Source organism: Salarias fasciatus, chromosome 1 (assembly GCF_902148845.1).
Source record: "Salarias fasciatus chromosome 1, fSalaFa1.1, whole genome shotgun sequence".
In the NCBI taxonomy this organism is placed as follows: domain Eukaryota; kingdom Metazoa; phylum Chordata; class Actinopteri; order Blenniiformes; family Blenniidae; genus Salarias; species Salarias fasciatus.
Window position 1 is genome coordinate 4,916,618 of NC_043745.1, and position 13,871 is coordinate 4,930,488.

Genomic DNA, 13,871 nt, shown 5'->3' on the forward strand with positions numbered 1-13,871 from the left:
TCAGACTGTCTCTTTTTTTGGTTTTTTTTTTTCCTCCTCCCTCCTCTCTCTTAGCCTTCTTCTGAGAAAATGTCTTAATCTATGAATTAAAAATGGGGCCTTAAATCCATTACAGACCTCCCTCCCTTCCTCATCCTCCCCGCCTCTGGAGAAGTCAAAGAGCTTTCCTATTAAGACAGATAAGAGGAAGGAGGGGCGGGGGGGAAATGAGAAGTTAGAGAGAGGGACAGGCAGACTGAAGAAGGTCTGGGAGAATTAATTATTACTCACTGGATTAGGAGTAATTCGAAGGAATAGAAGGGTGTGTGTGTGTGTGTGTGTGTGTGTGTGTGCGTGTGTGAGTGGAATTACAGAAATGATGATGGGATATTAAAGCCGAGTTACCAGAGGCTGAGTAACTGAACTGAAACAGACTAATGTAATCCCATACAGAGGGAGAAAATTACAAACAAGCAGGTTGAGATTAGCTCCAAGGGAAGGAAGAATGAAGCATCTACTGGTCTAGTGGCTTTTTATTTATTTAATCCTCAGACGGAAATTGGCTTCAAAGATGTGTCATATAATATCTAAGTAGTTTTTAGGTAAGTAGTGGTGATTAACTCAAACCAAGTCCAACAGGTTCCTCACTTTTTCACCCAAATCTTTCGAAATGAAAAACATCACTGTAAATTAGGGATGCAATGATATCAATACCCGCGTTTTGTTTAGTTGTTTACATGAATTAACCAGCCATTTCAACATTTAATGCTCTTTCATAAGATGTTATGCACCCGTCACTGTCTTAATAAATCCCCCCTCTGCTTGTTTCTGCATCTGTCAGACGGTGGCTGTGAAATGTGAACCGCAGCAGCAGGAGGGCTTAGGGGTTAAGTATATTGTATATATTGCAACATCTGTCGAGTTCTGCAAATAAATATGGATTTGAGTTGGAATCCAGATTTAAATAATTCCAGTCGGTCGATCGCTGCAGCGGGAAGCTCATCCCTCTTTATCCTTTCTACTTCCAGATCCTCGGGTTGTGTTCACGCCACAGACTTCCAGGTGAAAACGCATTGTTTCTGACACTCAACATGAAGTTACCTGTGACGTTGATGTACACCATGGTGAAGGCAGCCAGCGGCACAGCGGCGACGTTCTGAGCTCGAACCCGCAGCATGAAGTTCCTGGTGGTCTCGTAGTCCAGCGGCTCGGCCACCAGGATGGAGGCCGAGCCGTCCTCCCGGTTGGGGGTCAGGTAGAAGCGAACCGGCATGTTGGTCTCCGGCACCATCCCGTCCTCCAGATTGTAGGTGACCCTGGGATCCCCCAGCGGAGACGTGGCCTTGATGGTCTTTGGAACAGAGAGACGGAGTGAACGTCACAACACACCCCGCTTTACTTCAGGCTGCTTTTGTCTGATTCTGTGTGATTAAAATACACCCGGGTTTGATTGAGCCATTACAGAGGCTCATTTGCAGGTGTGAAAAAATGATAGTCTCAGTCTCAATCTGCTTTTAAATCAGGCAAGTGAAATTGCTGCATATCTTAGCCGGCTGATTTGTGTAACTGAAATGTTTGCATGTGTTTGAAATATAAACCCCACCATCGGCATGCACAGCACTAAACAGACGACAGACTTTATATGTGGAGTTAATAGAAGTTTTGTCAGAAGATATACACCAGGAATGTCAAATGGATTTTAGTTCAGGGGCCATATACAGACCAATTTCACCTTGGATGGGCTTGACTGCTAAAATAGCACCGTAACAAACTTTGAAATTAAACTTTGAAGTTTTTCCCTGCCGAGGCACAGGGAATACTTGATGAAAATATCAACATTTACTGTGGAAAATGACTCCATAAAGCCAATTTTAATGAAACCTTCTGGTGCAAAGCAGACAAAATGTAGTCAAATGTCCAAAAAGCACAATTCAAAATCAAAAAATCAATGTTTGCTATTTGCTTGGTGGTTTGGCGGGCTGGATTAGAGCCTCTTGTGGGCTGGGTTTGGCCCATATGTTCTCTATGACATCCCTGATAAACACCATCCCGTGATCAGAAGCTAGCTGTGGGTATGCCTCAGTGAGCCTTGGACTCCCGTGACTCTGTCACTGCTCCACTCGCTCTATATCCTTGGATCACTGGTAATAGTTATTACCGATTGTAGAGCAGGAAGACAACAACTGCAGTTCTTCACAATGTGCTGAATCATGGGAAATGTCCTCCATCACATCTAAATAAAGAACCAGTGTCAGCCCAGCCTATTTACACACCAACCACATATGTCCTATTTATTGAATTTTTGTTTGCTTTCTGATATTTATACTTGTAGAAAACGCCAGCCAGAGAAAGTTGTCCATCTTGAAACTCAAAGAGCTGGAAAAAAATAAGTTTACTGCAACTTTCCTGCTCCCAGACATCGTCTTATGGTTCACCTTCAGCATGAGAGGAAATGACGGAAGCCTCCTTGTAGAGAAACACACACCTTTCCTGTCAAAACTGTCAGAAGAGCCCGAGAGAGATGGCCATGGATCTCCTGCAGAAGCTCCCTGCTGCTAAACAGCAGCTCCACTGTGTAATATTTCACATATCTGAGGCTCCATTTGCACAACATTTTCCAGTGAAAACAGAAAACTTTGATAGCATTTCAGGTGTTTGGACTCACTGAAAACACAACTTTTTGAAACTGGCCCTCGAGGTGGAACTTGTTGACAACACTCCGATTCCATCTCCCAGGAAACGGGGGGAACTGCAACTTTTCTGAAACGCTGCGACTGTGCACGTGCAACATGGCTGTGATATATAGTTCTTCATCCACTTGTGTAGAAATGCATTATTTCTGAATTTAATTCTACATAAACCTTTATTACCTTCAGTTTGGTTGACTGCCTTTTCAACGTTGAACTGTTTCTGTCATCCTGATCTATGAAAGGCGCATTTTTATCATTAGCTTGATTTTCACATATTTTTAGGCCCTTTTTTGTCTACTGATGTTTTAACTCATCCTGCTTCTTATCTTGGGGTTCTCTTTTGTCTTTTGTCTTTTAGCTGAAGCACGGTCGTCACTTTGTCTTGTCTTGTGTTGTTCTGTAAAACTCACTCACTGTAAACTCAATTTATCCAAAATATAAAAAATGTTCCGAATCTGAATCTGACTAAAATGTTCTGTCATTTTCTGTATCTGTCTCTTTGATGTTTTTGAAGCACCTTGAATTGCCTTGTTTATGAAATGTTGCTTTAGATTCTCTCCAGATTCTCCTGGTCCTGGTCCTGGTCCTGGTCCTGGTCCTGGTTCCAGTCCAGATTCTCCTGGACTTGGTAGTTTTAGAGTTAACAGTCACCGTAAGAACAATCTACCTTGGTCTGTGATCTGTACTGGATGTCTGTGTTCTCAGATTGTTAATATGGTCCCTTCATGCATGTGTGTGTAGTTTCATAAAAAAAAAAACAAAAAATAAAAAAAAAACAAGCAGCATCAACTATTGTCCTGATAAGGCAGCTATGTTGTTTTCACCATTTCTGCTGTTTCCATCATTTTCAAAACATTACCGGGAAAACACAAACTTCTGTCAAATGAAAACACAAAAGCGATGTGTTTTCACGTCGTATAAATGAGGCGTCAGACTGAAGTCGGGTAATACCAGCAGCATCAGTCACGGTGGCTCCAAAGCGGTGCTGCTGCTGACGACAGTGAGACGGCTTTCTGATGGCCGGAGTCACAGTCCACCACGACATCCCACTCCAAGCACGACCAAGAAACTGTGACAGGATGACAGGACCACCCCTGGACTTTGCTCTGGACGCCGCCTCCCATTCAGTGGCGGTTGACATTATGCAGTGACAAAGCCAGGAGGACGAAATCCACATAACAGTGGAGGTAAAAAAAAAACACGTAACCCAAAACACGCCTTTAAACCGATTCCCCAAAACAGTCTCTGGTTCTGTGTTCACGTGAAAACCTCTTCTCTCTACCTACACTAGTCAATTTTCTGATATTACAGACCCACGGTGCTTTGCGGTGGAGGATATGAAGAAATCGTAGCAGCGATTTGCATTTGACAGAATTTCTACATTTCCAAATACTAATTTCCGGAGCTGGAAAAAGATGCTAACTGCCAGCCGGCCAGCTGACCCGAACGGAACAGAAATGTCGACAGCCACTGCCAAGCCTCGGCTCCTTCTGCATTATGAATAGTGGGGGGGGGGGAAAAAAAAAAAAAAAAGAGTCCGCTCAAATGGAAAAAGGCGTTTTATAGCCCATAATAATGAACACTAAAATATTAGTAAGTCTCACAGTGTTCGAGTAGACAAAAAGCCAGAGAAATCCTGCGGGATCAGAGGAAAATACGCTCCGCTCTTCATTCTGTGTTTTCCCTAAACTAATTAAAGGGAAGCTATTCAAAGCCCATGCCATACACACCCCAATTAAAATCAAAAAATGCCATCTCGGGCGTGATGCGGCTTGCCTATGGGTGACCTAGCTGTATCTATTCAACCTACAGAGCATGGCGTCGACAATAATGAGGCACCCTGTGCAGCGTGCAGAACTGGCAAACATGTCTGACTACTGTATCCACTGATTCAAGAAATGAAAAGCTCAAATGTCCAGAGCGGAGATATCCCCACCCCTGAGAGTCGTAGCAGTCAAATCAACAGTGAACTGCTGGCTCCGTTACAACGGCGTGCCGGGGGGGGTGCTTGCTCTTTCTCCCGTTTACAAGCACAGATTCACGGGGAGCGTGCTGCTCTGTCTTTTCATTTCCGTCCTCCGAGTTAAAATATTCAGCAGCAACTGTAATGGCCCTAATTGCTCCCAAGAGAGCATTAGAAAACACTGATGATTAGTGTGTGTGGCATGAAAAGGCAATACCTATGAATAATGAAGTTGAAAGCACACGTCTGACTGGATTTAGAGGCGTTTTTTGAATGTTTTGCTGACTTTTTATGGACTCTCACTGTGAACTGAGCAAAAATTCATCAAAGCCTTAATAAGAACAGAGAAGTTCAGAAAAGCCGACGTCCGCTGCTCTCTTAAGGCATCAACGTCCAGGAATGAGCCAATAATGAGCTGGAGAGAATTACCGACACCTCCACGGTGAAGCATTTCAAACAAGTCCAAATGGGAACTGCGGAAATGAAACGTTTTAAAGTGAACAGAGTGACTCAAGCACAACATGAAAGAAAAGTTCTCATCTTCTTTCATGAGGTATAAATCAAAACTCAGCGTGGATACGACCATCGGGACTGGTGGTGATGAAAACCAAACTCGTGTTGAACTGTTTCATGAACATTTCATTGTATGAGGAGGAGGCCTGACGGTTGTTGGTTTAATTATCTCAATTTAGGAAATCAGAATTTACCGTATGTCACAGATCTAAAATAACATTTCCAAATGTCCGCAATACCTGTTTTTTTTTTTAACTTTATAATCTTCTAAACCAGTGGTTCTTCATCTTTTTGTGTTCAAGGACAACACTTTCCTGTTTTTTTTTTTTTTTTTTTTTATTAAACCATGTTTGAACCCTCTCCTTGTGCTTGGTGGTCTGGTGCTGCTTTGATTTGCAGTTTCAAACCTTCACTCACCAGTTTTCCACCACAAATGACTCGTTTCTTCAGTGAAGCCATACTTTTTGTAACTCTTGGTACAATCACCTTTTCTTCTTAGCAGATTCTTCTGTTGTGCTGTTTTGCCTGAGATGCCACCAGTTTTTTTCTCCCTCTGACACTTTTAAATAGACAAACAACAACAAAAGTGCTGCTCTTTTAATGTAAATTCTTGAACGTAGTAGTTTTGTGGCATAATTGACTCATAGTAATGACTCAGTGATTTGTAAGACAGCAAAGTTGTAACATTTAAAATCAAGTTTAATTTAGAACAAAGTTAGTGAAAGAAGTCTGTAAATGTTAAAAAAAAAAAGGAAAAAAAAAAACAAGAAAAAGCTTCAGTCTGAGCTGGAACAATGCGGAATGCTTCTTTCTGTCTGTATCGGACACCAATAGGAACAGCATCACTGTGAAAGTGTGGGAGATGCTCCACAACCTTCTTGTTAGAATATTTTGTGAACACATGAAACCAAAGTGGAGCACACTGAGAATCAGTTTGTTCCTGAGTCGGAAAACGAAGCTCAGACTGAAACGTTCAGCCTGCCAACTGCAAAACATGGCGGGGGAACCATCACACTGTGAGGCTGCTTTGCCTCTCCCGGTACTGGAGAAACTGTAGATATGAAAAGAATGATGACATCTGAAAATTACTCAGATATTTCAAAGAAAAATGTGTGAGCCGGTGTGATTAAACTGGGTTTGAAGCGCAAAATCTTCAGTCTTTGACAACAAGTTGCCAAAACTCACATCCAGCTGCACAAAGGACCAGATGAGCTCTTTAAATGATCAATAAATATACAAATAAATCAAAAGTTAAAGGCTTGGAGTGAGCTGCAGAAGTAAGTCCTGAAGACTTTCTGCTTTGATAGCATCTCCTTTACAGTCCTGCTGAGCAATCAGAACTGACAGACTCCTGCAAACTCAAGATCCTCCACAAGACGGCAGTCAGAAACGAGCAGCAAATGTTTTGGGATATTTTGAACATGTTGAAAAAAAAAATCACAATGCCATTTAAAGCTAGGGTAGACGATGTTGAAGAGCCTGCAAGATTTGAAAGTCGCACACCTCAAGCCATCCCCCCTAAGCTCCTCCTACTCCAATCAGTGCTTGGCCCAACGCCACACCCCCACCAACGTGACCCCGCATCTCAACTCATGTTTTCAATGGGACCCCGCTCCAAGCCTAGGGTGACCATACGTCCTCTTTTACCCACTTTTTGTCCTCTTTTTACGTCCTGTCCGGGGTGTCCGGGCGGGTTTTTTAAATTCAAGGAGATGTCCGGGGTTCACTGTTTCTCATAGCACATAAACGAAAATTGACCAGCGCTTTGCACAGATCCTTCGATGTCGGCTCTTCCTATCATTGTGAAGCAGAATTCACCAAGCGTTGGACCGTTCACCCACTAATAGGGAACGTGAGCTGAGATTAGACCGTCGTGAGACAGGTTAGTTTTAATCCTGCCCAGAGCAGGATTACTATTGCAACAACACATCATCAGTAGGGTAAAACTAACCTGTCTCACCACGGTCTTTGTTGCACGATGTAATTACCGAGAGGCGGTCTTGCGCCGCGCGCTCACACACACACACACACACACACACACACACACACACACACACACACACACACACACACACACACACACAGACGGAGCGGAGCAGACGGGGCTGTTCAGACAGCGGAGCACAGCATCTGACTGGTTTCTTAAGAGCGGTCCGCGCCTTACGATTGGTCGGAGTTTTTACTGTCCTTTGGCCGCTACAGTTGACAGATTTTTTTCCGCACCTTTTTCCGTCCACATAATGTATTGACTTCTCCCAGGGGGAAGGAGCATTTCACTCAGTATGACTAAAAGTGCTGTTGGACAACATCGCCTACCCTAGCTTTAAGTCCTGTTTACAAAACAAGTATTTACTACAGCCGTGGTGTGTATGTGCAGCAGCAGTGTGGAAAAGTCATGATTTAGCAAATTTCTGCAGAGATGGAGACTCAAGTTTCAATTTTTATACAGATGACATACAAATAGTTAATGACATTTAATATCAGTCGGATTTTCTTTAGTTTGACTAAATCATCTTGATTTGACATGCTTAACTTGTATACAGCATCTCCTTCAAACCATCCAGAACATTAATTTCTCCAATTACTTATTCATGCATGTTCAGTGATAATACATAAACATGCCCTGTCATTATTTATTCATACATTTCCACTGGAAAGTTTGATGCAGAGACTTTCCCAAAGCAAACTGAAGTCCTCCATGGAAATCAAACCATTCAAGTCAAATATGTCATTAGATTAATAAAAGATCAATGAAGATATATTTGAGGATAAACAAAAACAATGTGTTGAGCATCAGTATGTCAAGATTTGTGGATTTGAAGAAGTCTGTAGTTGCAATGCAATGCATGCAGTGAGAGAGCATCTGGAAAGACACTGAATTATACCGAGGGGCATTTTCAATACTGTAGCTGCTCCATTAAGCGACATCAGAGGAACACGGGCAGATTAAACTGCACTTCTCAGCCTAACAGATCCCACCTCCAGACCACTGCAGACTGCAACGCTTAAGAGTTTAAATAAGAGTTTTATGAAGAGCTGCTGAACTGGATCTGATTACATTTTATATGTTGACTTAATGAACTGATCTGTCAGCACAGTTCTTTTAGATATTTGTCTGATTTGTTACTATTTGATTCTTTATTGAGATGTAATAATTCCTGTTTTACTCTTAAAATCTTGAAAACCTTCAGTTCTATTGGAGCTTTTCTTAATAAATTCTCAATAACGATTGCAGTTACTTCTTGTTGAATGAAGGATGAACCAAAATGATTTTAGTAGTCTGGCAGTTTACCTGAAAACAAAATCATTTTATTTCATTTCATTTTCATTCATCTATCTTTAAATATGCTTTGTGCTTAGAAAAAAGTTTTTGTATGAATTTATTTAAATCCTTTAAAATACAATTTTGAAAAAACTATTTTAGTGTGGTTTGAATTCTTTACAAGTTTGTGCACATGACGATGTCTCAAGTGAAAATACATCTTTTTTACATTTTCTTTTCAAAAACGTTTTGTGGTTACAGGACAAACTGTTGAAAATGAAGTCCCGCTCCACAGAAATGGCAGAAACACTACAATTAGAAAAAAGAAAAAGAAAAAAAAAAGGTGTTTCTATGTTGGAACAGGAGTTGGGGCTGTTGTTTGTTTTTGGAGAGAAACCACATGATGCACACAGACACAAATGACCAAGTTAAACTGCTATATTGCTATTCCGGTTGACTGTCAACTATAAAACTACCAGGTCCAGGAGAGATAGACTGGGACTCATGACCTTCAAACTTCACAACTTCCACACTCAACTGTGAGAATCCCCTCGTGAAAGAAGACCTACCACGATGGGCGTGTCTCGCACGGTGTTCTCCGGTATCACCACGCTGTAGCTGTCCTTCTCCCACTGCGGAGGCTGGTTCTTCACGTTGGTGATGGTGACCGCCAGCTCCACCGAACTGCTCCTGTTTCCGCCGTCCGTGGCCACGATTTCCCTGGTGATGTAAGTTCTCTGTTTCACACAGGAGAAGAGGGAGACTGAAGGACAAACACTCAGGAGCGCATTCTCATGTTTATAATAGCACATCTGCGGCGCCCTGAAAGACATGAAAAACACTGTGCGTTCTAGATCACCCCGATTTCAGCAAACAATCCATTTTCCACACATCTTGGCAGGAGGAAATCGACTGTAGGCTGCCTTCAGGTAAACATAAACATAGTTAAAGATAAGTGAATTGATTGAAGGGCATGGCTCTCCGCGGAGCAGCAGAGTTTTGTAACTCTTACAAGAGCACTTAGCTTTATCCACCGCAATCAGGGGAATTGATCCATTCTAGACACTGAAGAATGAAGCTTAACCAGGAGTTTGTGCTCCCAATGTCTGTTTACTGACACATGTCAGAAAAGAAGACGAAAAACAAAGCAATAACATCTCCTTTCATTCAGTTCAAGGAGTTCTGCTTCATTCTGTGATGGATAATGTGAAGGAATGTATGTACACATACCTGGGTGTAATTTAAAGCGATACTTCAACATTTTGGCAAATTGGCCCATCCAGGGCAATTCGGTAGTCATTTAGAACAGCATACTTACTTTTTTTGTGAGGGCGAGCTGTTGTTTATTCAGCGGTGAGTCTGAGGAGAGCTTCACGGCGGACATAATGGAAGTGGACGGTACAGTAGCTTCCCTCGTCAAACTCATCAATCCAACACAATCCAACAACCCCAAAACACACTTTGGTGGACACGTTATAATCCCCACATTCACTACGCTGTGAAATATTAATGCAAAATTACGAGATTGAGCGTTTTTTTGCGAAGATTGCTAAGACGGAACTACTTACTAAACATGGCGTCTGGGCGTAGTGATCTCAAGAGAAAAAGTAGTTCCCAATATTTGCTTCAATGTCGTAATGCTACAATATTATTTGTTGGTGTTTCACAGCGTAGTGAATGTGCGGATTATAACGTGTTCACCAAAGTGTGTTTTGGGGTTGTTGGATTGTGTATTTGATGAGTTTGACGAGGGAAGCAACTGTACCGTCCACTTCCATTATGTCCGCCGTGAAGTTCTCCTCAGACGCACCGCTGAATAAACAACAGCTCGCCCTCACAAAAAAAGTAAGTATGCTGTTCTAAATGACTACCGAATTGCCCTAGATGGGCCAATTTGCCAAAATGTTGAAGTATCGCTTTAACAAGGGATCAGAAAACAGACGTTCATTATGACTTACTTCATTATTTTGTTCCTAAGTGTGTACAATTCCTTTGAATGAACTACATTTAATAGAAATTGTTAAAATATTTGCATGCCTGTTCAGTTTGTCTGCATTTGAATGCTTTGTTCATGATGACATCCTTTAAAAATGACATGAACACCATTACCCACATTCAGCAGCTGTGTGTACTGTTATTGTCTTGGTCATGCAGCCCTCAGCAGGTGGAGTTAAACAATACTTAAAATGTCTCTATTCACTCTCAGTAATTAAGACATTAAAATGTCACAAACCAGTGAATGTGTAGGCAGCGGCTGCTCCTCTCTGATATTTCAAGCAATGATCGTCATTAATAGAAAAAGTCCACATCTTCAAATTTGGGAATGTTGTTATGAACCGTTTTCAGAAACTGGCATGCTGCCAGGTGTTAGTACAGAAAACAAAGTGCTGATAATACAATCATCCATTTCTCCTGGCGCTGGTGAGACGCTGATTCCTGGTCTTTTAATACTCATCTGAGGCTTGGGTTTGTTTTGCAAGTTTGACAGTTTTCTCTATGACTTGTTCAAATTCCCACTAAGATTGTTTTTTTTTTTTTTGTTTTTTTTTTTTCTTGTTGGCAGTAAAGTGACATTTTAAGAGGAGAGGGGATATTTAAACTCCTCTGCAAGTCAAAGAGAAGCTGCAGTTCTGTGGCGGAGTCTCGCTGGCAGAAGACTTTCTCACTATGAAATGGGAAGAGACAGACATGTAGATGTCAAGGAACACCATGAACCCTTTGAGTTGTCACAGATGAATACATGAAATGGTCTTAAAATTTGGCCAAAACTGTAATGAAGACTCAAACATTAATACGCCATTTCGGTATTAGTGGAAATACAGGAACAGAACCCAATCCACATTGTATTAAATCTTGCCTGAACTGCTTCATCCAGATTATGTGGGCGATCAACAGACCTCGCTCTCATTTCACAGCCTCTCTGTTGGATCAAGTTTTGGAGTGACCAGGGAAGAAGGAGATGATTTTTCTTCTTTTGTCTGAAGCCACTTGGTAGCAGATTTCCTTCCATGTTTGGCTTCATTGTTCTGTTCTGTGTTCCAACTTCCCCTGCATCTCAACTTGCTGACGGTTCCCCCGACATCAGCCTGTGGAGATCGACTAACAAACTCTACGGAAAGAGTCCAGGCCCAGAAGTATCAAAGCAGCCCAACATCATGATGCTCCCTCCACCATGCTTTACAGTAGAGATGATGCACTCATTAGCTACAGTATATCATTTTCTTAATGGTTTGGCTTATTCTTTTACTGGTTACACACCATCAGAAAAACCTCACAGTCCAACAATTGTTCAGCAATTGGAAGAACATATAGAGCCTTTACATTTCTACTATCACAATTGAAACTGCTTAATCTGAAGCAGGACTCCCAGAGTGAACTGACAAGTTTGACGTGGAGTAAAATGCGATCATATGTTGGGGTGTTTGCGTGTACCTGCGAGATGGGCTGGTTTACATACACCCAGCCTGTTAGAGGGTTGACCCTGAGGTACTCCGGCTGTTCCTCCGACATGGAGTAAGTGATGGCTGCGTTGGTGCCAAAGTCGTCATCGTGAGCCGCCACTCGCAGGAAGCTTGTTCCGATCATCGTGTCCTCACGAAGGAAGTCTGTGGTCAAAGAAAGTTAACCAAAGATCAACCAAAAAAATGATATTTGTATTCATTTCGGGGCCGTCCTGCAAACAAACTGGAACTCTATAGTTTTCTTCTTTGGACCAATTTTGATAGATGCGGGCCACTGAAGAGCAGGAAGACCCTATAAGAGCTGTAGCTTGGAAGATGCTTTAATTCAACTGGCCATCATACCACTGACCCCCGATGCACACTGGATGCGGTCCGGCTCCGGAACGGCTCCGGTCCGGACACCGCAGCTAATCCGTAGTCATTAAAATCAATGCTGTGATGCACACCGGCTGCGGAGCTCCGGTCTCTTTCCGCAAAGATCCTATTTTTCCGCATGCCGCAGCCCTACCGCGTCAATTCAGACAGAAGCAAGTCGGGTGCCGGAAGGAAATGCAATACATGTTCCAAAATAAGTGACTTCAAAATAAAATCTGTGTCGGGTTTAAAACGGGTTTCAAATTGTTTAAGGGGGATAACGACAGATCTGGCAACCTTCTTCAGCGGACTGCGGAGACACCGCAGGCGGTGTGAATCACAGTGCTGTGGTATACCGGACCGGAGCCGTTCCGCAGCTGGACCACATCCAGTGTACATGAGAGGTGAAACTGGTTTCAATCCTTATGCCCATTCTTCCTGTTTTCTTTAGTTTGTTATTTTGAAAAAGCACAATTTTTCACATGCAGTATAAACAGCCATTGCCATTGAGGGGCATAGGCAGGTATGGCTATAAAAAGTTCAGCTGATTTCGGCCACTTTGTCCTTTTGGTATTTTCTTTTGAGGACAAAGTGTATTATATAAATAATAGCCGACTTCACTTGAAAAAATATCCCTCTTCCTGTTTTCAACACATTAACTTCCGGGACACAGCTGTCCGCTCTGGCCATCGAAACTCCTCATCAGATCTTTTGTTACACAACTCGCCACTGAACTCGACTCACATTCATATCGGAGGTTCTCAAACTTTGGGCTGTTGTCATTCTGGTCCAAGATGAGGATGTTGAGCTGACAAATGCCAATCAGGGGGTCAGCCGCCTGGTCAGTCGCTGTCACTGTCACTGCGTACTCCCGCTGGCGTTCACGATCAAATTTCCTGGCTGTCACAATTACCCCTAGAGAGGCGAAGATAACAAGGACGATCAGACAGTTAAAAAAGTCAAGCTGAAAACTTTTCAGGCTCCTGTCCCCTCCAGGATTTGCAATTTAAAGCTAAAATGATTACTCTGTGTGGCTTGAAGCTAAACTCTGAGCACAGGAACAGACGAGGAAAGAAACGTGTTTGTCAAAAGCAGTTATCACGCAGTCCATCTCTTTCCAATGACATTTAATGACATTTCTGACACATCTGAACAAAAGTGAGCTTGTTGAAGGGTTTCAGTCTATATTCCAGACTCTCAGGTCTTCTGCTGCTAGGGCTTCACTGCTTCATCTCACTTTATAATTACTAAATTAATTTCAAGTTTAACATCATCAAAATAAATCAGATGATATCTTGTTTAAGAGCATTTAAATAGAGCTGTCAAACACAACAACAACAAAACGCAAAACCAACCAGACTGAGGTTCCAGTCCGGTCCACCAAACCACCAAGCAAATGGAAAAAAAAAATTCTAGAAAACTTTTTTTTTTTCAAGCAAGTTTTTAAGAGTAGCGAATGCAAGACAGCAGTGAGACACCAGTACCTGCAAACTACTATTAGTATAAAAGTTACAATGTCAGGGTGAGTTGCAGAATAAGACAGTTATAGGAGAAGTGTTGTGGACATTTCCCTGTATTTAGCACCAGGAGGTTTCATTCAAATTGACTTTGTGTTGGGATTTTAGTCATTTTCAGTTTTGTTTTTTGTT

At 42.2% G+C, this 13,871-nt stretch overlaps 1 protein-coding gene across 1 annotated transcript in view; it reads right to left on the reverse strand.

The window, feature by feature from the left end:
* LOC115389982 (neural-cadherin-like) overlaps nt 1-13,871 on the reverse strand; it is a 317,885-nt gene that overhangs the window by 97,352 nt on the left and 206,662 nt on the right. The window contains 4 exon segments of the mRNA XM_030093608.1: nt 1,081-1,330; nt 8,977-9,144; nt 11,840-12,012; nt 12,967-13,137. Coding sequence (XP_029949468.1) covers nt 1,081-1,330; nt 8,977-9,144; nt 11,840-12,012; nt 12,967-13,137 — 762 coding nt within the window.